We start from the raw sequence: 25,490 nt of genomic DNA, 5'->3' as shown, positions 1-25,490 counted from the left end.
GTTTGCTATATATGTAAAACAGTGGCTGTGACAATTGGTGCGGTGGCGTAATTGTAAAAACGCATCTGAAAAGGTGAAATATGGCCAGTGTATGTAGGCTACTCACGGATTTGACGGGCATCCAACGAGCCTTGATTGACAAAAGAATCAGTAAGCCCGTAGAATTAGAGCTGCCTAGGTCGCAACTTGTGTACCCTTCTGTCCTGCTCCGTTGTCTGTTATTTCGTGAAAATGCACTTTTAGTGTTTGTAAGGTTTATAAGGCATTTTGATAGGCTTATCTGTAGGTAGGAATCCTCTTTGCTGTTTTTGTAACTAGAACCGAAAAAGTTGATAGTGGAGAATAGGAGCAGACGCATATGTCCCAGCAGGCTTTGCATATGAGAAAATAACAACAGTGTGAGATAAATTAGGTGAAATGATTAAATTGCGTAGTTGAAACAATATGTTTTTAGCAGAATGGGCATGTAGGTGAAGGTTGACATGATCACAGACTATAGTGCGAAGTAAATGAAGTGACCATGAGCGAGCTTAGTTTCCTCATCAAACGGTATATATAACAGTCTGTATTAAATGTTAGTTGTTGAAGTGGAGGGTTAAATAACCTGTGCAATCTATTGCACTAATGTGTTTTTCGCATGTTCAGTGCTAGTAGTTATATTTATGAGTGAATCATGATTTTAAATGTAATGTTTTAATGCGGAGTTGCAGAACGTACATACGTAGTAATTGTTTGTATGTGGCTAGATAGAGAACAGGGCGAGGTAACATGAATGTAGAAACGTGGCGTTTGCTGATAAGAAGGTTTTGTAGGCTACGGTAGCCAAGTGAAGAAATATAGCTAGTAGAAATGGCACAGTGGTGAACTGGTGTAACTTGTTAATAAAAGGAATACATTTGCCGTCATGAAATGCATATGGGTGGCCGTGAGTGAGTTTTGGTAAAGCAAATATAAGCGTAAGAAAACGTTAGTGTAAAAGAGGAGGGCGAGGCGGGATTCAAGCCTTAAAACGGAGGTTTACCAGTCTGTGACTACATTAGTGCAGCACCATGCCATAGCTATGCAATGCGTGAAATATCATTAGCAAACCTGCCGGTGGTTTTAAAGAAGAACACAGGCCAGTAAGCACAGAAGAGCTCCTGTCGAATCCATATGGCTTTGCAATATTGTAGCCGGTTAATAACTGAACGTACAGACGGTACGTCATAATGCATATGGCTTAGCAATATTGTAGCCGGTTAATAACTGAACGGTGAACGGCGGGTAGATATAGTGCAAAAGCAATAATTGATAAGTAGTAGACAATTATTAGTGAGGGTCGAAGCAGGTTAAAGGAGTAACATGGTGATTGAACGTGACACCTCCCAGTTGTCTTTAGGAAACAACAAAACAAATGTGCATAATTTTTTTTATTATTCAGTCATTTCAATGTACTAAAGCCTAAATTTCCCACTATAAAAGTTCACCCTGGGCGTGGTAATGAGAACTGTCAGTTAGCTATGATTGACAGACCGTGCCCCGTTACCATAGCTACCCCCATGATAAGCGCTATTTTTGGGAGACTTTTCACAAGCTAGCTAGCTTAGTAGTATATGAAGTATCGATAGATAGCTAAGATAAGGACGTTGACTTATATACAATTATAATTTTTGCTATCTAGCTAGCCAAGTTAAGAGAAAAGCACAACTATAACGTCCTCATAAAAGCAAACTAGCTAGCTAACGTATCTATAACATTGCCTTATGAAAGCGAACTACCTAGTTAGCTAACGTTAGCTAGCTAGCTAGCTAAATGAATATAACCAGAAATAATCTAATAGTCCTTAAAGGGCACTCTAATTTAAGTGAACCTAACGTTAGTGAAATATTTGCATTGTCTTGCCCGTAAGCCAGCGGCGCAAACTATGGGTCTCGAGTTATCCATGGGTTTCCGGGGCGTGAAAAGGGGAGTGGTTAGGCTACTGTGTTCGTGAGGCACCAAGTTGAGAACTTTCTCAACCGGTTGAAAATAGGACGATAAATTTAAAGCGCATATTTCTCCAAAAATACAGAACGGACATATTTAATACTTTACTCATTGTGTTTCTTCAATGCCTCTTGTGGAAATAGCACATAAAACAGAGAAAGTGTGAAAGTCACCATGGTAGGCTACTCCTTTAAAGAAAGGTGTTCCAAGCTGGGCTTGAACCGAGGACCCCGTGTTCCCAAGACTGTAACCTTGCCCACTAGGCCAAAGGTGGACTAGCTATTTAACCTGGGAATGTTTCAGAGTAAAAAGGTATGGGTATTTTGCGTGTGTATGCACGTTTTTGATTGGGTCGTGTAGGTGAAGATTTGGCTGGTGTCAGTGAAATGTCCAATGGGGAGACATGTTGTTAGTGGGATAGGCGGCAGGAAAAATAAGAATGAGAAGAAGAAGAAGAAGAAGAAGAAAGAGAAGAAGAAGAAGAAGAAGGAGAAAACGCGAAATCCCCTTAGTTTGGGGCTTTATTGTGTGGACATGTGAAGTTATTTATGAAATCTGTCTGTTGAAATGGGATCAGAATGTACAGAATTAAATGTTTTTAAGGGTGGAATGTCTGTGGCTGTTGTGGTTATTTCTCTGGGGAACCCTGAAAAGTGCCAAACTCTCGGTGCTGTATAGGTATGGGGCATGCCCCCGCCAAGGCGTAACTTGGCGGGATGGCATACCTGCCATCCCAATATAACGTATATAATATAATAGAATCGGAGCAGTACATAAACGCGTTGAGGTTCCGGACTAATAGCATAATGACTGTAATACCATAAGCGCGTAAATATTCTTAACTTATGAAGCCCAAGATAAGGGAATAACGATAAAATAAAGAGTAAAAGTAGCACCCATATAATATAAAAGAATCGTAAAAGCGCATATTTTCCTTTCGTGTAGTTAATGGCTCATAATAGCTAATCTGCGTAATTCTGAAGGGCTACCAACTACGGGAATGATGACGGAGAAAGAGGTTTTATGCGGGGAATTAATGGCAGCGGCATTAAAATCTATGGTTAAAAGATATGGGAAAGCAATGAGAACTAACCCCCCATTCCCCAGCAAAAATGATTCCGGGGTAATTTCAGAGGAGGCACTGAACGTATGGTGGTCCCAACAGAAAAATAATAAAGAGAAAGGCAAATATGCAATGTATGTTTGTTATATGAAGTGTACACAATATAGTCGACAGAATTTATAACCTAAGTAATATAATAGAATGATCATAGATAGTAGTATAAACTGATTGAGGTTCCGGTCTAATAGCCTAAGGACTGCGGACACTATATGAGCCTGAAATAATGGAGTAAGGTTATGTAGGAAAATTTTGAGACTCCCCATGATTGAGATGTCTTCACACATTAAAGTTAGGGTATTCCCATCAATGTTGATCAAACTCTCGATGCTTCATGATAGAAATACATCACAAGTATGACTATACACTCATATAATCAATATGTAATCCAATAAACCTATATCAGTAGTTGCAGCTAAGCTTATGGAAACGCAAGAAACCGCAGTATCAACTGTAGAAAAAAGCAAGAGAACGCAGAAGGCTTAAAAAAACCACACTTACTCACTCAGCAGAAAACATTAATCAAATACTAACCATACACTTATATTTTCAAACTGATCAACTGTGCTAGAAGACTAATATTTTACAGTGACCCCTATGTAACTTGTATGCTTAATGGAAAATTACAGGAGGCTGTGACTTGTATGCTTAATGGAAAATTACAGGAGGCTGTGACTTGTATGCATAATGGAAAATTACAGAATAAAGACTAATATTTTTTAAGGGAAAGTTGGGGTAACATTCCACAATAACGTTATCACCTAAGAACAGAAAATCATTGTGGTGCCAAGAAGGTCAGATCGACCCAAGAGCAGGAAATCAAAATCATTGCGGTGCCAAGAAGGACAGATGGCTGGTATTTTTAGAAATGTGTTAAGGGGAGTTGTGGGGTACATTTGTGTATAAAATGAATGTAAAACTGACAATCGAGGTTCAATTCGGCGGAATTGATCCGGCTTTATGCACCTGTGCAAATAGAGTCTAACTTTTCTGAAGAGCTTGCTGCTGTGGTGTCTTTTCCCTCGTGAAGTAGTTTTCTACAAATTAATGATTGGACTTTGAATTCTGACGGTTCCGAGACACGAAAGTTAAAAGAATTTATGATAAAATAGTAACACACATAGGAATGTCTCCTATATTCTGTGTAATATGATAAAGTACAAGACACATACTTTACTTGCCCTTAGCAACTCTCTTACACACAGGGATGTAGCTACAGACAAGTATTTTATACCCATGTACTAGCTGTTTATTGTTAATAATGACTAATCTACAGATCTCTGAAGAGTTTTCAATTGTGGGGACTAAAAATGGTGAAAGAGAGGTTAAGTGAAGAAGGTTAGGAAGGCTGCTATGTGTTCTCTGCTAGGGAACAAGGTAAGAATGGGCCTTTAGAGATACGCTGCTGTATTTAGCTTATAGTAATTCAGGGAATGAATTGAGTAGAGACAGTGGTGATTTCCTGACTGTGGTAATTGATGGTAGTCTTCCCATTTTTAGAAACAAAGCTGGAGAAATTGGTTAAGCTTTGAGAGATTGTAGTGATCTATTGGGCATGGGCTGCATATATTTTATGAAATAGCATAAGGACGTGGACACCATAAGCCCCTAAATATTCTTAATTCATGAGCCCAAGATAAGGGAGTAACAATAAATAAATAAATAAATAAATAAATAAATAAATAAATAAAAAAGGTAGCACACATATGATTGACCCCTAGTGGCAGATCCTAACACCATCCTTTCCACTGTTTCTCATGTAAAATACACGCTGAGCAATGTTGGCTTCAAGCTGACACTGAGGTAATGGATCATTTTTACTTCTCAAAGTAGCATCTTGCATGAGACTTTTGTTAATACCGTGAATGTACCTGTGGGTGATCAGTGGGGTTACCGAGGGCAACCGAGGCCGTGTAAATACACCAGAGATGGAGGAACTAGTATGTAGCATTGGAGGGTTCAAGCACTTGTGAAAGATGGAAGTAAAATACAGAAGTATTGAACAGGAGAGAAGGGTTTTGGTGCAAGGTAGTACACTGCCTTTACTGCAGTACTGTGGGAGATGCTGAGGACCTTGCTCAAACACGGCAGGAAGTTATGCACTGGATAGCCAGTGAGATTTACAGGGAAATTGCAAGTAGGGATTTGACAGAAACGTGTTTGAAAGTGTTTGTATGTGGAGAATAGAGGATGTAAGCATAGGGATTTTAAAATGACGTGTGACATTTGAACTTGTAGGAGACTCCTGACTAGGGCAGGAGCCCCCAATACAAAATGGGGGACTGGTACAAGAAACTAACATTGGTACAAGAAACTAACTAATCAATTCAAACTAACTAATCATTTGTTCTCCATTTTAGGATAAGACTGGGTGACGCAGCCACCAGCCGTGCTCCTCTCCGTGAAAGCGGGACTGAGTAATTAACACTGAGTAAAGCTGCGTTTCCACCAAAAGTACCCGGAACTTTTAGTCCCAGGAACTAATTTTCAAGGAACTAAAAGGTTCCTTCAGCCCATGGTTGTCTGCGTTTCCACCGCGGTCTAAAGTCCCGTGAAGATTAGGCAAATTAGCCCACTGACGTATGAAAAAGCGACGTTGTCGTCGGTCCATCTGTGCTATGATTTCTTCTGTAACCCCATACTACCACCGAAGTAGCCTACATTATTTTCTAATAACCGGGACAGCCCGGAGGAGTTTATTCCACTTATATACAACGGGTTACCAACAATGACTATATATGGTTACTTTTGTATTTATTGATTTTTATCGATTTAATCACCTGGAATTGAAATATTTTTCTGCAGCCGTTTGGGCATATTTTACTGTTGTCAAGCAAAACTGTTGTTGGTAGTTGAACTTGGACCGTTGTTATGCAACAAATAGGATATAACAGGCCAATAGTCAGATTGTAACTGTTTTATATATCCTCTCAAACACATTCATTATGTTTTTATGCGAACATTCACTTTCATGTCTTGACATCCGAGGCGACAGAATGCATTCACATTTCCAATATAACTGGCAACAACAGCAGAAAACATGCACACGTTGTAAACAATTTGCTGTTTGATTACTTTCTCATCGTCAATTCCATATAGGTTAATCGCAAAATGACAAGAATAGAACGAAAACTCGGACTTGTGTGAAAATTTAAATTAGTAGTGGTACAGCCACCGTTTGCTTTCCTTCGAAGTTACTGCTAGCCGAGCAGCGAAGTGTGCCCTCCAGATGCGAACCATGCACCATAAATTAGTCCATAGTCTTCCTGGTCTTTTTGTGGAATTGAAGAATGGTAGAGTAAAAGTACAACAGTCTGAAAAAGCTAAAGGGACGGTAACTAGAATTAACCTGTTATTTTACCCTGACAAAAAGTGCGGAAGGTGATTTCCAGTTTGCTTTTACTGTATCACCAATGTGAATTACGCAGAACTACTGCATACCTCACATAACTGTATCAAACGTTTTGAGTCAATTACAACGGGCTAACAAAGAAAATCCGGAAGAAAATATTCAGCAACCAAATTAATCCGTTTGAATGTTTTGGTACGTAATATGCTGTCCCACCACAAATGCTTTTTATAAAAAAAAATTATAAAACGAATACTAAAGCAAGAAAAGAACAGAAGAGCACACGTTATAATTCCAAGATGTTGGCAGGCTATAACCAAAACTGCGCCGCATAACATACAAGTTTGATTTGAAGTTATTATGAAAATAAATTGGTTTGTGGCTGCATATTTTTAAACATGGCGGCTGAAAATAAACACAAAAAAATGCTGCGAGTACTCGACCAATCAGAAATGTTCAGCGCTGCAAGCTCCACCCAAAAGGTTCCTGTACTTTCGGAAAGTACTACCCCCCGAGCAGGAACTTTTTGGGGGGTAAAATAAAGCCTCCGGAACTAAATTTAGACCCTAGTTCCTGCGGTGGAAACGCACTGAGTTCCTCAAAAGGTTCCTAGTTCCGGGGTAAAGTTCCTGCGGTGGAAACACGGCTTTATATTTATTAACAATTAATTTGCTTTCACCCTTTGAAATTCTAACAGGTTGACCCATGAGGACTCCTGGTGGTTAGTGTATTGGTGGGAAATTGCATGTAATGGGTGACTGTATAGGTAGATATTGCAGGCTTTTGTCCTAAGTGTGTTTCACTGGATCACAGAACTGGACCTGACCCGGCTGAGGACAAAGAAACATGCCTGGTTCAACCTGGATACAAGGTCATGGTGAAAAACATAATTGGAAGACATTTTATCCAAATTTGGTCTGGACCACACATGCTCACGATTCCATCAGCTGCTTCCAGTGACTGGAACTCCGGTGTGGTTCCGCATTAAATAGTTAAGAAAATACAAGGGTGAGACCCAACATGGGGCACAATAATCCCCGTCTACCCTCTGGGGGCTATCTCTCTCTGCGTGTCTCCATTCAGACGCATGTTTCCAGGACAAGAATGTGCACCAACCTTGCAGGCTGCAGTTGGATTTGGGATGACTTCATAGCGACATTTTTGTCATTATGTTGTCATGTTGGATATTTTTGTCATTATGTTGTAATGTTGAACATTTTGTCATTATATTGTAATGTTGTATATAGTCTGAGAGTGTGGGTTGATACAGGAATAGGTTGGGAGGAGGGCTTCTCCCCTATTCGCTATTGTGAATCAAACTGAGCAAATGTCTGGTTTCTGTATTGAATGTTCCTCAATAATGCTTGATTGAGTTTGAACTACTTTACATGTCAGATTTCATCATGGGTCCTTGCCATACTATACCTAGTATTAGTTATTTTAGAGACTCCTGCAAAGCTCAGATTATAACTTGAACCTTTGTGAAGCTGAATATTTAGATGCACTGAGCCACGAAAAACACTAAATGTATTTAAAAGCTGGCCATAGAGCTGGCATTCACATTGAGACAATGATAGGCAAAATCATGTCCCCTCACCAATGAATGCCCCTGAAAGAAAACATATTTTATCTCACTAAAAATGAATAGTTTGTACCAATGAAAACACCAGTTCTGGTTCCACTGGCCTTCTCCATGGGTATCCCAGCAGTCTCCAGTGCCCTGTAGGTGCACTCCAGCAAGAGCTTCTGCTGGGGATCCATGAGGTCTGCCTCCGTCTCAGTGATTCCAAAGAACTTGTGGTCAAACTCATTTAACCTGGGTATTAAATTGTTCAGCACTTTTATTTCACTACTACATTGAGTTTCTTTGAGATACATTGAGATTTGTGTTGACTTGCTGCTCAACTCACTATGTTCAATTTCAAGAAAATAAAACTAACAGTTGATTTACAAAGAAAAATGAAACAATTATTTCTATCAGAAAATCTCTAAGAGCACATTGCATGAACAATTTAAATATATTGGATATGACACTAATGTAAAATTCTATTTTTGGTTATTATAAGGAATAACTCTCAGCTGCATGCATTTCATAAATATGCAGTTCAAAATATAAAGGTAACTGTAGGGAACTTGTAGCTTACCCATCAATCAGGGCTGCTTTGGCAGTTCGCGTTTTCCCAGCTTTGCTGTCATCAGAATCATACCAGAATGCTGGGTCAAATCGGTAATCTGGAATTTGCACTGTGCAGTTCTTTCCTTCCAGCAGAATCTTCCAGAAATTGCTAAGTCCTTCACCTGGCAGATGCAGGAGTATATTTACTGTCACTATTAGATAACCATCCATTAGTTCTCTAGGCAATTAAAAAGTGCATATATTTAGAGAATTACGCCTTTATTTTATGGCATCTTTGTAAAGATTATGTTAATGTTGAAAGACATGTGGAATTTGATTTAAAATCTAGGAGTTCTGTACAAAGAGACATAATAAGCTTGATTCTGCCATGGAACACATGCACAGTTCTGCTTATGGTAGGCTGGGACACTTCCTATATTCATAACATTCATAAGTGATTACAGTCTCTATTTACAATCTGGTCCCCCCTCATTTATAGAAATGTACACATTAAAATATTCTTGAAATGCAGGAACAAAAATAAAAGGCTTGCTGTAAAAGTATTCACCTAATGCTGTCTGTCTGCTTGAATTTACTCAAATCAGTGCTAAAAAAAAACAAGAAAAACAAACTTTTATAGATTATGTCACTATATAGCTCTAAAATGGTGGTATGGATGCATTACATAAATGCAGAACATTAATTTTTAAAAGTGCTTAAAAATAACTGCTTTAATGTTTTCATTTATTTTAACTGAGTACTTTCTAAACAAGCTGTGGATAAATTAGGTCTATGGCTATTGGGACTCTACAGATCAATGAACTGAACATCTACTGTGCATACTCCATAACTGAGTTGAGTATAATCATTTTTTGAATGCCTATTTTTTTTGCTGGCTGGACAGATGTTGGATCTGAGCTGTAAGTTAAGACTGGAGATTGGAACAATTTATCATTATCATCATCATTATCTCTATCATTTTACTGTGTAGCCCTGAAGTTATGCTGCCAGATAATAGCGCTTACATTTATCCTGATCATCAAAAATATTGAGAAAATGGCAATATTGATATTCAATGTTATTCAAAATATGCCAATCACTGTTATAATTTTGAAAATGATCCAACATTTTATGTTGCCTAAATAATTGTGACAAGGCTACCATAGAATGTTGCACTTGATTTGCATCATACTCTGTTTTAAGAAATCAAATTACTTTTTATTTTTAAAAATTAATTTTCATAATCCTCAACATAATACATCAGTTTAATTTTCACATTAACTCAAGGTTAATTGTAAAAGCTACATAAGGGCATTGCATTTGTAATTTACTATGCCATTAAATGCTGGGGAGGTAAATAACAACAATAAAAATAATAATAAAGGTTGGGTTGTAGTCTAGAAAAACGTGCTACACAGTTTTTAATCACCACAACCTTACTGCAAGACTGAAAAGTTGCAAAAATGGCACCTTGCCCACCTTGCCTTTAGTTAGATGGACTACACAGATGAGTAAAGCTATGCCTAAATCTTCTTGTAAACAGGCAAAGTAGCCTACATTGGTACACTGGCTGGGATGACTACACACAAACATTTCTTTTCTGCACAATTAATACAATATGAAAAAGCACAGAGAAATCAAATCAATAGCTGAACTTGGTGACTGTGCTATCATTTGTTTTAAGAATTTAAAATATCTTTAAAACCTGACTTTTTCATTTCCCCCTTTTTGACGTAAGTTTCAGTTGCCTGAAGGATATTAACTAACTGTACAATATGTTGCCAGCATACAGTGAAATAAGTCATTGCGATTTCTTTCCCCAAAAAATGCAGCCTATATTGACAACATTCTGAAAGGCAGATACCTCACCTCCAGGGAAATTGCAACCAACGCCCACAACAGCAACCTCTTCATCTGAGTCCGCCATTTTCAGCTTTCACTCCTTCACAAAATTAAAGTGTGAAAATTATATCTTACACAACTCACAGGATGGAACATATTTAAAAACTAATTTATTCATGGCTGTAGCATTCAATATCAACAGAAATGGCAAAAATAAATAAGAAAATACAAATTGTGCATTAAAAAATATGAAGCGAAAATATGAAGAAAATACATATAAGAGTAATTCATAAAATTAAGAGACAGATTCATGGTGATATGGTAGGCAGACTGTTTAATGTTTGGATTCCATGCTTCCTGTGGTTTAAGAGTGAAATATAATTAACGAAGGATGTGTAGAACTCGTTCACTCCAACAGGATTAACCCCAAAAAGAGTATTATGACCTTAATTTAAACCTGAATCTGAACACACATGAGCAATCTGCACCTGTTGCTACACAATGAAGCCTCTGCGTGCCTGTGGAAAAAACCCATTAGATGTTTCACATTAGGCTATCGATATTTTATATCTTAACTCACCGAATCGCAACAAAGATTAACATAATTCCATTACCAAACTATTGGAGTTTCATGCTTCAAGCTTTTGAACATCAACTTTATGTATTTAAATACAATAAATGTACATTTCTAAAGTATGGGCATTTACAATTATAAATTAACTACTTTTATCAGATAAAGTTATCAGAGAATTGTGTCCCAACCTTTGACACAAAACATGAAGTATAATAAAAGTATAATAAAATATAAACAATAATCAAATAAAAGCAAACAAACTGGCCAGATTTTCACCATGTCTCTGCTTAAGCATTTATAGGACACTCTTAGCCATACCATCTAACATTAATATGTAGCCTACTTATAAGCAACAAACAGTGCTGATAAGTAATCAGGGTCACAACCAATAATAATAATCAGTACATAATCTTACAACAAAAAGCAACATAGATGAAACAAACATTTCAATTGTTTACTATATATTGTTGCATGGGGACGAGACAACATTTTTAGAAATGTTGTTATTTATAATCACTTCGAGGGAATTTTCAATTAATCTTGTGTATTTCTCATGACAATCATACAAAACTCCAGTTCGTGTTTTTGTGGTTAACTGACTCAATCTGTCACTGGCTAGTTTTGAATTAGCCAGATTGAAAAACAAAATATAAGATAAGACCTTTGTTTGTCCATACATACATATATAAATATGCCCAAGTATTGATGTAAAGGTAATACTTTTGACTCCAAGTAATTGGTATACTATGAAAGAAAATCTGAAAACCATAACAGGACGCTATTACTGCTAGGATCATGCCAATGACTGGTTCAGCTTTATTTAAATTAGCAGCAAGGTGAAACAAAAATACAGTGTTCGAATTACGGGGGGAATTGGGGGGGTCTGACTCTGACCCCCCTAATTAAGACTTGGACCCCCCCAAAAGAGGTAAAAACAACAGGTTGGGGGGTTGAAACATTCATATATCCTTCTTACCTGTAATCGTAAATATTGCAATATATATTTCCCATCAGAGGCGTCATTAGACACCAACCCTAGTGACGCCACTGACCTGTTGTTTTTACCTCTTTTGGGGGGGGGTCCAAGTCTTAATTAGGGGGGTCAGACCCCCCCCCCCCCCAATTCCGCCCATAACTGGGATGGGCTATCAGGTAGACTATAGCACTGCAGTTCTATAGCCAACATCCTTTCATGTGTGCATTACCCTTTGAGAAGAAGGATAGCTACTAGTGCATACAGAGTCTGTTAGCTATCTTATAATTAATTTCCATTGAGATTTTGCTGTAACTGGAGAAAAACTAAAATAAAGGGCCAGAGCAACTTTAAGGGGAGCTGGATTATTACAAGCAAAGAAAAGGAAGCCTGCGTTAAAACTCCAGACAAGGACTGACGTCCGACCCTTGTTAAAAATAGGCACTCAATGACTCAAAGCTGACTTTTCTACCCAGACACAAACAATACGTAAGCTGTTTTCGACGGTGAAAGTTATCGAGGTCGATAGAGCACATTGTGTTTATTCGGGGGACCAAGAAGCATCGAAAGAAATCGTGTGTGTTCATCTTCCGACTCCTTCAGTACCTGGACAGGAATCTTATATTGAAAGCTAGCGGGAAAGATAGACATGCTTGATGGCAAGCCAGGAATGTCTTGAGTATATGTCAATAATTGACAAGCTGTGTAATCATCAGGTAGGCCTATTCCTTAGCATAGGCCTATATTAAAATTATCACGGTTTTGAACATTGTACCTTTAACGTTAAATATATGAAATGTAACTGAAAATCTGAGGATTATAGATGCAAATTTGAGGACCCTGCCCATTGTTGTCTTTAAAATTCTTAGATATTATTCCCACCTCACATTATTTCACAACTTTGAAATGCTCCTAGTAAGCTAGCCCACACTCCTGCTGACCTCTCTATGGAAGGTGTATGGAAGGTGCAGATTCCTGGACATGCGAACAGGACATAATCTATGTGGATTATTCAATACTTTGTCACATTTTGCCATGACAAAATCTGAGCATTAAACTACAGTAGTCTGCTGTGAAAATCACAGGGAACACATATAGCCCTCTATTGATAACTGTATAACTGTACATTAAGTTTCAGCATTTTAACAGGTGCTCTTAGCCAGAACAACCATCTGTTTGCACCAGCTTTACAGTAAAAAACACTGCAACCCCAGGGCTTAATATACAGGGTGAAAGGGGGTTACAACCCCCAATATTACAAAACAGGCAAAATAACCCCACAATAATATGTAGTAATATGATGAGAAAAATCATTTCAAATAATAGAGATGGGGATTTCATGATGTGACTAGGATATATTGGTAAAGCTGGGTGTTTGTCACAGAAGTCGCAGGTGCCACAGATTCAATGACATTCCCCATGTTTTTCCATTTCCACAATTTCCTCTGTTTTTAGCGCTGTTGGTTAATGTATTTTTACTTGGGATATTTTTTGCAGCCTGAAATTGAGAAATGTGAAAATGGAGAAAAAACAATGTTTTTTTTTTTAATTTTTCAATTTTACCAATTCTCTGTGTGTATCACATTCCTGTTCGATGCGCTATCCTCTGTCGGTCTGGGGAGGGTGTAGACTACCGCATGCCTCCTCCGATACATGTGGAGTCGCCAGCCGCTTCTTTTCACCTGACAGCGAGCAGTTTCACTGGGAGAGTGTAACGTGCACGGAGGTTCACGCTATCTCCCCCAGATCCCCTCCCTGCTGAACAGGCACCCCGACCAACCAGTAGGATTCGCTAATGCAACGATCAGGACTCATACCCTCACCGGCTTCCCACCCGCGATCACTGCCAATTGTGAACCCGGGTCTCTGTAGTGGTAGGTGAGTGCTTATACCTCTACACTACCCAGACGGCCCTGAAAAAACAGAATGTTAGCACGAAACTTACGGAGTAGAGCTGTAGAAACATGCAGCTATTGCCGTTGAGTGACTGAACACTGACATTGAGATTTGGCTTTCAGCCGTCTACTGATGGCCCTTTGGTAGATAAGATTGCAGAAGATATTGTTCTTTGGAAGCATGTATACACCTGCATTTTATGACTAACAAAGGTTGACTTTGCTTTGAAAATACTTGTTTATTTTTCCAAACAAATACCAAGCTCCAATACACATGTGAACTGACACATTGGGGTGACATAGCTCAAGAGGTAAGACCGATTGTCTGGCAGTCGGAGGGTTGCTGGTTCAAACCCCGCCCTGGGCATGTCGAAGTGTCCTTGAGCAAGACACCTAACCCCTAACTGCTCTGGCGAATGAGAGGCATCAATTGTAAAGCGCTTTGGATAAAAGCGCTATATAAATGCAGTCCATTTACACATTACACGAGTTAATTGTTTGCCCAATGGCAAAATCTTAATATACTTTTCAGGCAGCTGCTATAATCTGAAACTGTGGGATTACAACCTGTTATGAGCGTTAGCCACTAGGTGGCACTCAGGTTCCAAACATGAAGAAGTAGCGGCAGTAAAACAGGAAGTGACCGATGAAGAGGCACGGGAATACAGACGTTCGGTTATGCACTGCAGCATTGTTTTATTAGCATGCATTAAAGACGGGTTCTAAACATCGACCTGACTGGATATATCTTTAACACAACCAAAATGTACAGTATCCAATACTGTAGAAAACATCTCTTTCCACTTTCTGTAGGGGATGGACACTTGAGATTAGATTTAAATGTTTTAATTTTCATTTTAATTTTTAAATTAAATGCTAAATGAGATTAGATTTATCTACTATTAGGACTTGGTGAGAACTAAATGAGAATGCTCTATGTCCTAATATGTGAAGTCAAAAAAATGAAAGAGGGTGTACTTTCTTTTCACTTTACTGTAAATGACTGTTGCAGCTTCGTATTTGTAGCCTCAATTATGTTTAGCTCCAAACAAGGTCAAATTAACCCAAAATCAATGCTGCTGTGCATCTATGACACAAGGCCTTATTTTTGCAATACCCAATCCAAACAGATTCCATATATTTAGTTATAATAACAATAATCATAATTATTATTATTATTATTATTATTATTATTATTATTATTATCCAAGAAATTACCTGTGCATTTCCAAATAGGGTATTCGGCTTTGGATGAAACCCTAATTCATATCCATCTGGTCCCCTTTCATTTTAAGGTGCTTCTCAAAGTTTTTATAAGTCATACTTTGAATATAATCTTTCAGTGTTTAAAAATAATTCAGGAACACAGGAACATGATCATCTGGAGGATTAAGAAAGGTTGCAAAACCTGTATTATTATTCAAAGATTAGGTCAGTATTTACATTTAGAAAGCTAGTCACATTTGGTTATTGCATCAGATTCCTCTTACCATTTCAGGGTCAGTGAGCTACGAAGTCACCTGTTCAATCTTAATTGTTGTTAGGGTGTTGTGTTTATTAGGGGAAATTCGGCATCATTTTTCTCTATCTATTTCTGTGTAGTTTTGAAGTCTGCAAGCGAGATAAGTCGGGAAGCATTACTATTAATTTTTGAACCAAAGATCCGACTCAAAAACAGACAAACCAGGACAGGATACCAAAAAAGACTTAAAGACCAACAGAGACAGAAAGTCACCTGTGCAGATTGAACAAGATACAGAATAGGCTGAAACACTGGTTTGAATGCAGAGGAGAACAAACTGGATATTTAACAATAGGTAAAACTAATATAAAACAAGAAATCAGTTAACACTAGCCAGTAAGAAGAACAAAAAAGGAAGTGCTAGACATAAGGAAGGGAAATAAAAGAATATAAACCTGGATAAATTATTTAGAAAATACAAAGTAATCCCACAACATAACATAAATTTCAACCAATGGAAATGTAAGTCTGCAGTTTCTGACCCCATAGCACAGAAGTCAAATGTAATCTCTGTGTAGATCACCTGTGTCTGCTGTCTCACACAGAACAAGGTCAACAGTAAAACCTTGCTTTGTTATGAGAGCACTGAATGACCTGGCACTAAACTTTATAAAACTAAAATAATCATTTGTCAAAAACTGCACTAGAACACACCTTAAATAATACATGTGTCTGAAAATCAAGTTTAGCATGAGTGTAAGGATAACTTGTAAAGAACTCTATACCAACTAAGGGAAGATTTTACCAAATCAATATGCCAATCACAATATTGTCCAAACTCTTTAAGAAAAAGTTCAGGAGATGATAAGAGATAAATAAAAAGATCAAGATTGACTGTCAGGCCGCAAACACACCCCCACTACTGCCTGTGAACTCCTGCTTTTTTATAGGAACTAAACAAGCCACATCACATTTTGCTAAAATATATTGTATCAATTTTGTTTTTATGATTACATCTGATAAAACCATAAAAACAATAAAATTCCTTGGGTGCTGTTTACCCTCCCTTATGATGCATGCCAATATAGAAATAAAACTGATGGATTCCATTGATATAATGACTAGCAGTAATTACTGTCCAGATTTGAGGAGCCAAATGTTACAGAGTCGAGAGGACATTGTGAAGCCTTGCAAGATTGCTGGTTAACATTCAATTTCTTGTTATCAAGCACCCATGACCTTGTGCAACAACAGGAAAGTGCCTTTCTCTTTTGATAGGTACCAGCAGTTCTTTCTTAAACAGGTATTTCTTTCCTGACTAACAACTGTGGTGGAAATTACCTAATTTCCCCCGGTCGGTGAGAAGAGTCTAACAGACTTACCCAAAATATTCAGTTTCAGATACCTTTATTTGGCCGAACAGGAGAATTCACAGAGCAACAACATCTCTGAATGAATGTTCTCGAAACAGTTAGAGCATTTTATAGGCTACACTTCAAAGTAGGTGAAATTGCCTGTTCTGGAATTTCCCCAGTGCTTTTGCAGTTCAGTTAAAAACATTGGATTCCTAGGAAACGCTGAATTCTCACTTCCTCAAGGCTATATATGTCACAGTGACTTACAGTGGGCTCCAGAATTATTAGCACCCTTAATAAAAATGTAGAAAAAAAGCTGCATATTATAAATTACACAGATAATAATCTATATGTTATGTTCAAACATATGAGAAAACTATATAATTTTATTTCAGTACATTTACTCTCATGCTGCGCACAATAAACAAAACCAAGAATCTGGAGCTTGCCAAACATTTTGCCAAACAAAATTGAACATTTTGGCCATACACACTATGTACATGCTTGGTGGCAAAAGAGGAATGCATACAGGAGAAGCACCTCATACCTACTGTCAAATATGGAGGTGGGTCATTGATATTTTGCAGATGTTTTGCTGGCAGTGGTCCCGGGGCACTATTTTAGATCAACGGGACAATTAATTCAACTAAGTACCAGGAAATACATAATCCATAAGCACAAACCCAAAGATATCAATGATTCTGAAAGTTCTACATGGAGCAATAGTCAAAAATCCCTCCAAATGTGCTCTCTAACCATATCACAAATTAGAGGAAAAGATGCATGGCTGTCATCTTTGCCAGGGGTGTTCTCACAAAATATTAAACCAGGGGTGCCAATAAATGTGGAACCTGTTTTTTAGGGAAATATTTTTATATTTAAAAAATTTAAGACTTTGTGGATTCCAATGAATCATTAATCAAGCACACTAGTTTACACATGTTGGAAAATAAAGCTTATGTCAATAACTGTTTTATTTTTTAGTTTATCAATTGTTTTTAGCATTTTTTGTGCATATTTATCAAGGGTGCCAATAATTCTGGAGCCCACGGTATAACAATGGAGAAGTGCAGAGACAGTTTCTGTGAAGAACAGGAACACGCGCGGGAGGGGCTATGCGCTCTGTAACACCGGATAATGAAACGATACCGGATAATGTAATAACTTTTCATAATGTAATGACTTTTTCATTTAGAAGGACTGTCTCTGCACTTCTCCATTGTTATACGTAAGTCACTGTGACATGTATAGCCTCAAGGAAGTAAATTCAGCGTTTTGGGTAAATAAGTCAGTTTCCTAGAAATCTGATGTTTTTAACCGAGCTGCAATAGCGCGGTTAATATACCAATATCCATATGATGTTTTCACTTTATGATTTAAGAAGGCCAAAGCATTAGCCTACATTACACACTGTAAAGGTTATGCGCTTGGCCCAAAGTTAACTTCCGCTCTGTGTTTGTTTATTATTTGGGTTTGTCTTTACTGGCTAATATGGCACTGATTTCAAATGGAGTGAAAGTTAAACTGATGAGCAGACTGATGTTGGGCTCAGGTTGTTGTGCTGTGGGGTGCAACGTGGAACAAATGCCATTTCGAAAATTTGTAAAAATATATAATTTAACTTTGTAACCCCACTAGGGAATTGTGAAACGAATTGTTTGAATCCCTGCGATTATTATAGCTGGTGATTGCCCGTTGTTACTTCATATTTTTGAGAAATAACTGGACATCGTTACCTATTAAAATGTAAGTCCTGTAAAAATATGCATAATAAACTGTATAAATAAATAAAAACTCAACTTCATACATACACATTTAGTAATACTAATACAGCCTTATTTACTGTATCAAATTTAAGACAAGCAACATGCTCGTAATTATCTCATCGCGACCCATTAAAGCTAATGGCGCAGAGGTTGCTTCATAATTTCAAACTGCTTTCTTAACGGCTATTTTGCATCCTGCGACTTGGGTTACAACTGTGAATATGTACGGATTCCTAGACGTGCTGATAACGACCACCCCATTAACCTCAAATACGCAAGACATTAAGGACACTTATACAGTATGCTAACAACTTTATGTCAAGTTCCATTCATTTATATAGGGTGGTCAATACACGTCCCCTTAGCAACCAAAAGCTAGCGCTGGACCACCTCTGACTTATTTGCAGGCACAGAAAAAAATCATGAAAGTGTTGAAAAAATAACCACGGGAGGATAACAAGGACATTTTTTCCTACATAACTAGGTACAGGTTGTTACCCATATTTCGCCTATTTCATATATAGTTGCAAATAAGTTTACGTTTTCCTGTCTGTCAAACAAAGGTGGTCCAATAGGTGCTCTCACTCTAGCATTGACTTTTTTCAGGTAACAAACTTATGATAAGCAATAGCTAATAGCTAGCTGACCAGTAACAAGCCTTCAATAGTTATGAACAATTAGCTAACTAAATTGATTGTAGCTAGCTAGCTAAACGTAGCTAACATTGTATAAATTATAGACAGTAACGTTAGATCAATGCTAGTAGTTGATACGCTATAGCTACGTTTTGAACTTACGTTAGGATACGTGTTTCCAATGACTTGACAACGTTACATTGCCTGAATATTTTTTTTTTTGGTAACCTAGCAAGATGACCCAAACTATTAAGAGCTACTATGTTTTTCCATCAATGCATGCTATACAAATAAATACCTACAGTAATTGCATTGGCTACACATGCTGCCCAGCACTAGCCCCAGTTTGAGTCTCACGTAATCATCGTTTTTAAGCAATGTCATAGAAAGAGTGCATTTTTTACTAGGAATGTGGATGTAACCAGAATAGTTATGGATTATGCAAGGAATGTATGATGCTCAGCAAGGTGCAATACTGTCAACACTATCTGTTTCTGTCACATTTTTCTGGTAGTGTAACGTTATCACATTTGAATTTGGCCAAGTAACGGTTCTTCTCTTCGACTGGTAACCCCAAATACTACTGGCTAGACATAGTTTTAACTAGCTAGCTAACATAATGTACTTGTTATTTATTTTGCTTGTTACCAAACATAGTCTAGAGGGACTCTGTTGTTATTGATTGTCTGTGGAAGTCTGCCGGAAGTGAAGTTAGGGCCAGAACAACGTGAAATACGTGAATATGTTGTGATTCACAGCAATGCATAATTTATACATTTTGGATAGATTTGGAGATGCTGGGTACACTGCTTAGTTTTTGCTTCATACATCTATAGTAGTTCTACATATCCACCCTTAGATTTTATGAACTTGTGGTCAAGAAGTTCTTGATCCAGCACATGTACATGTCATAGTTTAACCTGCTGTATATATGCAATCTCTCAGTATTTACTAAAAAAGTACAAATTAATTTTAGATTTTTTGTCTAGACAATTGCATTTGTGGCACTTTATTTCTTCCAAAATTAAACTAAAGTAATCTGCGTTAGTATTGTAAATTGTACAAATGTCTTGCTTCATTTAACCCTCTGGGGTCGAGAGCTCCGCCGGCGGAGCTCGACAAGAGCTCGACAAGATGAAATTTACTTTCGTTTCTATTTGGATGATTAACTTCACGTGCTGTTATCATACAGACACAACAACAACATTGACAGAAACCTTAGAATCGCGACTTTCCAATGCGCCCATTGGCAAATAATATGAATTGTTTCAAATGTTCTAAGTTTGATTAATTAGATCATGTATGCTTCGTTAAACTTTACTCATTACTAGGTGAATTTCGCTCAGCAGGAAGTCCGCCCAAATCGCATTCACATGTTAATAACATTATAATTACTCTCCATAGAAGGAGACTAAAGGAGGGGCGATGCGAGATCCATGTGAGAAATGCCAAGTCTGCGAAAGCGGGATAGAATGTCAAAGTGTCACCTAATTCACTTCTTTTGAGGTGAACATTTCGTTTAATTTTGGAAAATGGTCCGTCCGGAAGCCGACACTGATGAAGAGCGGTGTCATTTCGAACAGCGAACTGATCCAGCTGAGGATCAACTTCATGCCTAAGTATATTTCTTATGATCATATTGGTAAATATGTGTACTGTATAGCAACGTATCTGTGTGTTTGTCGGAATATCCAGCAATATGCGCGTTTGTAAATTCCCACACTACGAACGATTTGAACTATTGCATCTCAAAATTATAGGCTAGGCTCTCTGTGTCTGGTTGTGTTAGAAGTATCAGGTAGACTGTATGTTTTTCGATCATATTGGTAATAAATAGCCCGTGGCGTGGCTAAGATTCTAAAACTGATGTCCTCGCACAATCGATATAGGCATACTGTAAGTAAATTCGGGAAATAGCAATATAATAACCACTTAGCTAAACAGACCTAGCCTACTTCAGATTGAGGCATTGTTATTGATGAGTTGCGTGTAGTTGAGCTGGAATATCAATGTTTATTTAGTTTAGCTAATGTTGTTTTGTTGATAGCTTGCATTATTTGTAAATGTGTGCTGTATTACATTCTCTGTGTGTTTGTAGGAATATTCACTAATATGCGCGCTTGTAAATTCCCACACTACGAACGATTCGAACCATTGCTTCTCAAAATTATAGGCTACCTCTCTGTGTCTGGTTGTGTTTGTTTGGTTCTTTGTTTGTATATGATGTAACCATGTCACATTTCCTAAGTTTTGTTTTCATTAGTTAGTGGTTTGCCCCTTTTTTGTAAAGCACATTTAATTTTCACCTGTTGAAGGAAATGTGCTATATAAATAAAGTTTGATTTGATGTCACATTTCCCAACAATTTTGTTTTTATCATATTTACAGAGATGCTGATCAGGAAACACGGCCTAGTTCACCACTAGCTAAGAGGCCACGCAAGCGTTGCAAGAGTACACCAGTCTCATCTCATCTTCCATGCGTATAGTTTGCTTCAATAAAGGTTCTGAAAATCAAAAGATGTCTTTGTTTCTGTCTTCTAAATGGCTCACTGAGTCTGAGGAACTACTTTACCAGGAACTAAAAGGTTCCTTCATGGTTGTCTGCGTTTCCACCGCGGTCTAAAGTCCCACAAAGATTAGGCAAATTAGCCCACTGACTTATGAAAAAGCGGCGTTGTCATCGGTCCATCTGTCATATGATTTCTTCTGTAACCCCATACTACCACCGAAGTAGCCTACATTATTTTCTAATAACCGGGACAACCCGGAGGGGTTTATTCCACTTATATACAACGGGTTACCAACAATGACTATATATGGTTACTTTTGTATTTATTTATTTTTATCGATTTAATCACCTGGAATTGAAATATTTTTCTGCAGCCGTTTGGGCATATTTTACTGTTGTCAAGCAAAACTGTTGTTGGTAGTTGAACTTGGACCGTTGTTATGCAACAAATAGGATATAACAGGCCAATAGTCAGACTGTATATATCCTCTCAAACACATTCATTATGTTTTTATGCGAACATTCGCTTTCATGTCTTGATATCCGAAGCGACAGAATGCATTCACAGTTCCAATATAACTGGCAACAACAGCAGAAAACATGCACACGTTGTAAACAATTTGCTGTTTGATTACTTTCTCATCGTCAATTCTATATAGCCTAATCGCAAAATGACAAGAATAGAACGAAAACTCAGACTTGCGTGAAAATTTAAATTAGTAGTGGTACAGCCACCGTTTGCTTTCCTTCGAAGTTACTGCTAGCCGAGCAGCGAAGTGTGCCCTCCAGATGCGAACCATGCACCATAAATTAGTCCATAGTCTTCCTGGTCTTTTTGTGGAATTGAAGAATGGCAGAGTAAAATTACGGCAGTCTGAAAAAGCTAAAGGTACGATTACTAGAATTAACCTGTTATTTTACCCTGACAAAAAGTGCGGAAGGTGATTTCCAGTTTGCTTTTACTGTATCACCAATGTGAATTACGCAGAACTACCGCATACCTCACTTAACTGTATCAAACGTTTTGAGTCAGTTACAACGGGCTAACAAAGAAAATTCGGAAGAAAATATTCAGCAACCAAATTAATCCGTTTGAATGTTTTGGTATGCAATATGCTGTCCCAGCACGAATGCTTAGCATTTTATAAAACGAATACTAAAGCAAGAAAAGAACAGAAGAGCACACGTTATAATTCCAAGACGTTGGCAGGCTATAACCAAAAGTAGGCTACTGCGCCGCATAACATACAAGTTTGATTTGAAGTTATTATGAAAACAAATCGGTTTGCGCCTGCATATTTTTAAACATGGCACCTGAAAATAGACACAAAAAAATGCTGCGAGTACTCGACCAATCAGAAATGTTCAGCGATGCAAGCTCCACCCAAAAGGTTCCTGTACTTTCGGAAAGTACTACCCCCCGAGCAGGAACTTTTTGGGGGGTAAAATAAAGCCCCCGGAACTAAATTTAGACCCTAGTTCCTGCGGTGGAAACGCACTGAGTTCCTCAAAAGGTTCCTAGTTCCGGGGTAAAGTTCCTGCGGTGGAAACGCGGCTTTAGTGGTGGGGAGGCATGCGGCCAGGTGTGAATAGCCTACTTAGCTGGCAGGTCGTCCTACCCAATGCATATTCATTACAGAAAGGCCATTTGCCCTCCCATTCTCACCTGATGTTGAAAAATAGTAGTCACAACGCTAACTTTTAGCAATGTATTTTATATTTCTCATTGGATTTGCTAAAATATTTGGTCATCTTTTGATACCCAAGACCTTGATGAACACATTTCAGTGACCAAAAGTCTTATTCATAATTGTTCAATGTGCTTTATTACAACATTCCTGTGCATGTTCAAAACTACTGTTTACAGTTTGTGTGTTTTTAGAGCAGTTTACAATCCACACATGATTATGACCTACTTACTGCTGCCATATTATTGTAGCTGAGTCTGTGCTGAAAACAAAGATATGAAACACTTTGGAATCACTGTATATAAAGTTTATGAAATTTACACAAATGTCAGAGCATCGCACAATCACCAGTGTGCCTCATTTTACCCTTAGACCCCAGAGGGTTAAGCCATTTTTCAAGTCTCTGTGATGTTCACATCTGGAGTTATAAAGCTTTAAATAGGGTACCCCCTAAATGGGCAAGGATTGGAAAGATTTGGCATGTGCGCTAAGGGGTTAAACAGGTATTTTTTCCTGACTAATAACTGTGGTGGAAATGACCTTTTAAGAAAATTTTGAGACTCCCCATGATTGTGATGGCGTCACATGTTAAAGTTAGGGAATTCCCATCAATGTTGATCAAACTGGTTCCTCCAAACTCTCGATGCTTCATGATAAAACTACACTACTGCCAAAACTACAGCAGAGAACAATAATCCAAAACTAACAAAACGCTATTGCCAAATAAAAGTGCTAGAAGACTAATATTTTTACAGTGACCCTTATGTAAACTGAATACAAATGGAAAATTACAGGAGGCTATAACTCTGTAACTTGTAGGCTATGCTTAATGGAAAATTACAGAATAAAGACTAATATTTGTTTAAGGGAAAGTTGGGGTAACATTCCACAATAACGTTATCACCTAAGAACAGAAAATCATTGTGGTGCCAAGAAGGTCAGGCCGACCCAAGAGCAGGAAATTAAAATCATTTTGGTGCCAAGAAGGACAGATGGCTGGTATTTTAAGAAATGTGTTAAAGGGAGTTGTGGGGTACATTTGTGTATAAAATGAATGTAAAACTGACAATCGAGGTTCAATTCGGCGGAATTGATCCGGCTTTATGCACCTGTGCAAATAAAGTCTAACTTTCCTGAAGAGCTTGCTGCTGTGGTGTCTTTCCCCTCGTGAAGTAGTTTTCTACAAATTAATGACTGGACTTTGAATTCTGTCGGTTCCTAGACACGACATTTTGGGGACTCGTCCGGGATACGAGAAAGGGATCGCTGAAGCTCCCGGCTCCTGGAGACAGAGGCAGAGGGTACTAGCCCTGACCAGCTTATCAAAAGGTGAGAGTATTTAACTATTTGTTTTGGACTGGGGCACTGTCCCCTCTGACCTCCTGTCCCTGAACGCCAGGAGTGAAATCCTCTCGTAAAACTAACCCGGACACTAACACCGAAAATTGAGGGGAGGGAAGCAGCGAGCTCTTCAGAAACGTACGCAACGAACCGTGAGTGAATTGAGTGTGGTATGAGTGAAAGGACGTCATAAATTGTGTTGCAAAGTGTGATTGAAGCAGAATTAATATTGGAAATATTGTTGTTGTTTTAAAAAGAGGTGCCAGAGACTTGGGAGGAGAGAAACCCAAGAAGTGCCACCTGCAAGAGCTCTGGTAAAAGCGTTTTTGGGAAAAACACTGTCCTCTGAGGTGTAAAGTAAGAGAAAAAATTGTTGGTAAGGTAAAATACTGTTAAGCTGTGCTTATGCTTAGATGATTGTGCTTGCGCGGAAATAACGTTGTATTGAGGCAACTGAGGTAAAAATTGTGATTTATGTGTATGTACAACTATAAAGGAGAAGGGTGAAAATTAAATGATAAACTAAAATAAGTAAAGAAACGTGAAGTGTGTAGAAGGTATAAACGGTGGAAAATACAATAAAAGTATTAGCCCTGGCTGAAAATAAAGGTTAAATATATAATATCTATAAATAATTAATAAAATAAAAGTATTAGCCTCGGATGAAAATAAAAGTTATATAAGTATATAATAAAATATAAATAATAAATACAATAAAAGTATTAAAATAAACATTTTTAAAAAATGGAAAAAGGAGAGAAAACGCCGGTTGAAATAATCACGGGAAAATATCCTAAATGTAAACAGGAGATAGAAAATATATCAGAAAAATGGACAAAAAGAACTAAAAGAATGGCGACAAAATGGCCTAAAGGGGGTACGTTTGATAGGGAAATAT

The 25,490-nt window shown here is 37.8% G+C and overlaps 1 protein-coding gene and 2 long non-coding RNA genes across 13 annotated transcripts in view; 2 read left to right on the top strand and 1 right to left on the bottom strand.

Moving 5' to 3' along the window:
• LOC135253356 (uncharacterized) overlaps positions 1-25,490 on the bottom strand; it is a 73,256-nt gene that overhangs the window by 10,698 nt on the left and 37,068 nt on the right. For 2 of the 11 annotated variants that reach the window (XM_064332535.1, XM_064332536.1), the window contains exons 3-5: positions 10,420-10,458; positions 8,579-8,732; positions 8,090-8,250 (exon numbers count right to left, since the gene is read on the bottom strand). The exons of 4 other annotated variants lie outside the window; for them this stretch is intronic. In XM_064332535.1, coding sequence (XP_064188605.1) covers positions 8,090-8,250; positions 8,579-8,732; positions 10,420-10,458 — 354 coding nt within the window. Of the gene's footprint in view, positions 1-8,089; positions 8,251-8,578; positions 8,733-10,419; positions 10,493-10,972; positions 11,052-15,354; positions 15,446-16,678; positions 16,778-25,490 lie in introns of those variants that run through there. 5 more of the 11 variants (XM_064332527.1, XM_064332526.1, XM_064332525.1 and 2 more) reach the window with 5 other exon arrangements.
• On the top strand, positions 3,418-4,080 carry LOC135253360 (uncharacterized). Its single transcript, XR_010329591.1, has 2 exons — positions 3,418-3,879; positions 3,930-4,080. It is a non-coding gene; the product is annotated as an uncharacterized LOC135253360 (long non-coding RNA).
• On the top strand, positions 23,922-25,484 carry LOC135253361 (uncharacterized). The gene is made up of 3 exons (XR_010329592.1): positions 23,922-24,188; positions 24,239-24,744; positions 24,850-25,484. It is a non-coding gene; the product is annotated as an uncharacterized LOC135253361 (long non-coding RNA).

Source organism: Anguilla rostrata, chromosome 4 (assembly GCF_018555375.3).
Source record: "Anguilla rostrata isolate EN2019 chromosome 4, ASM1855537v3, whole genome shotgun sequence".
Classification (NCBI taxonomy): Eukaryota; Metazoa; Chordata; class Actinopteri; order Anguilliformes; family Anguillidae; genus Anguilla; species Anguilla rostrata.
Note: the sequence above shows the minus strand (reverse complement) of the source record. Positions and strands in the feature narration are given on the sequence as shown.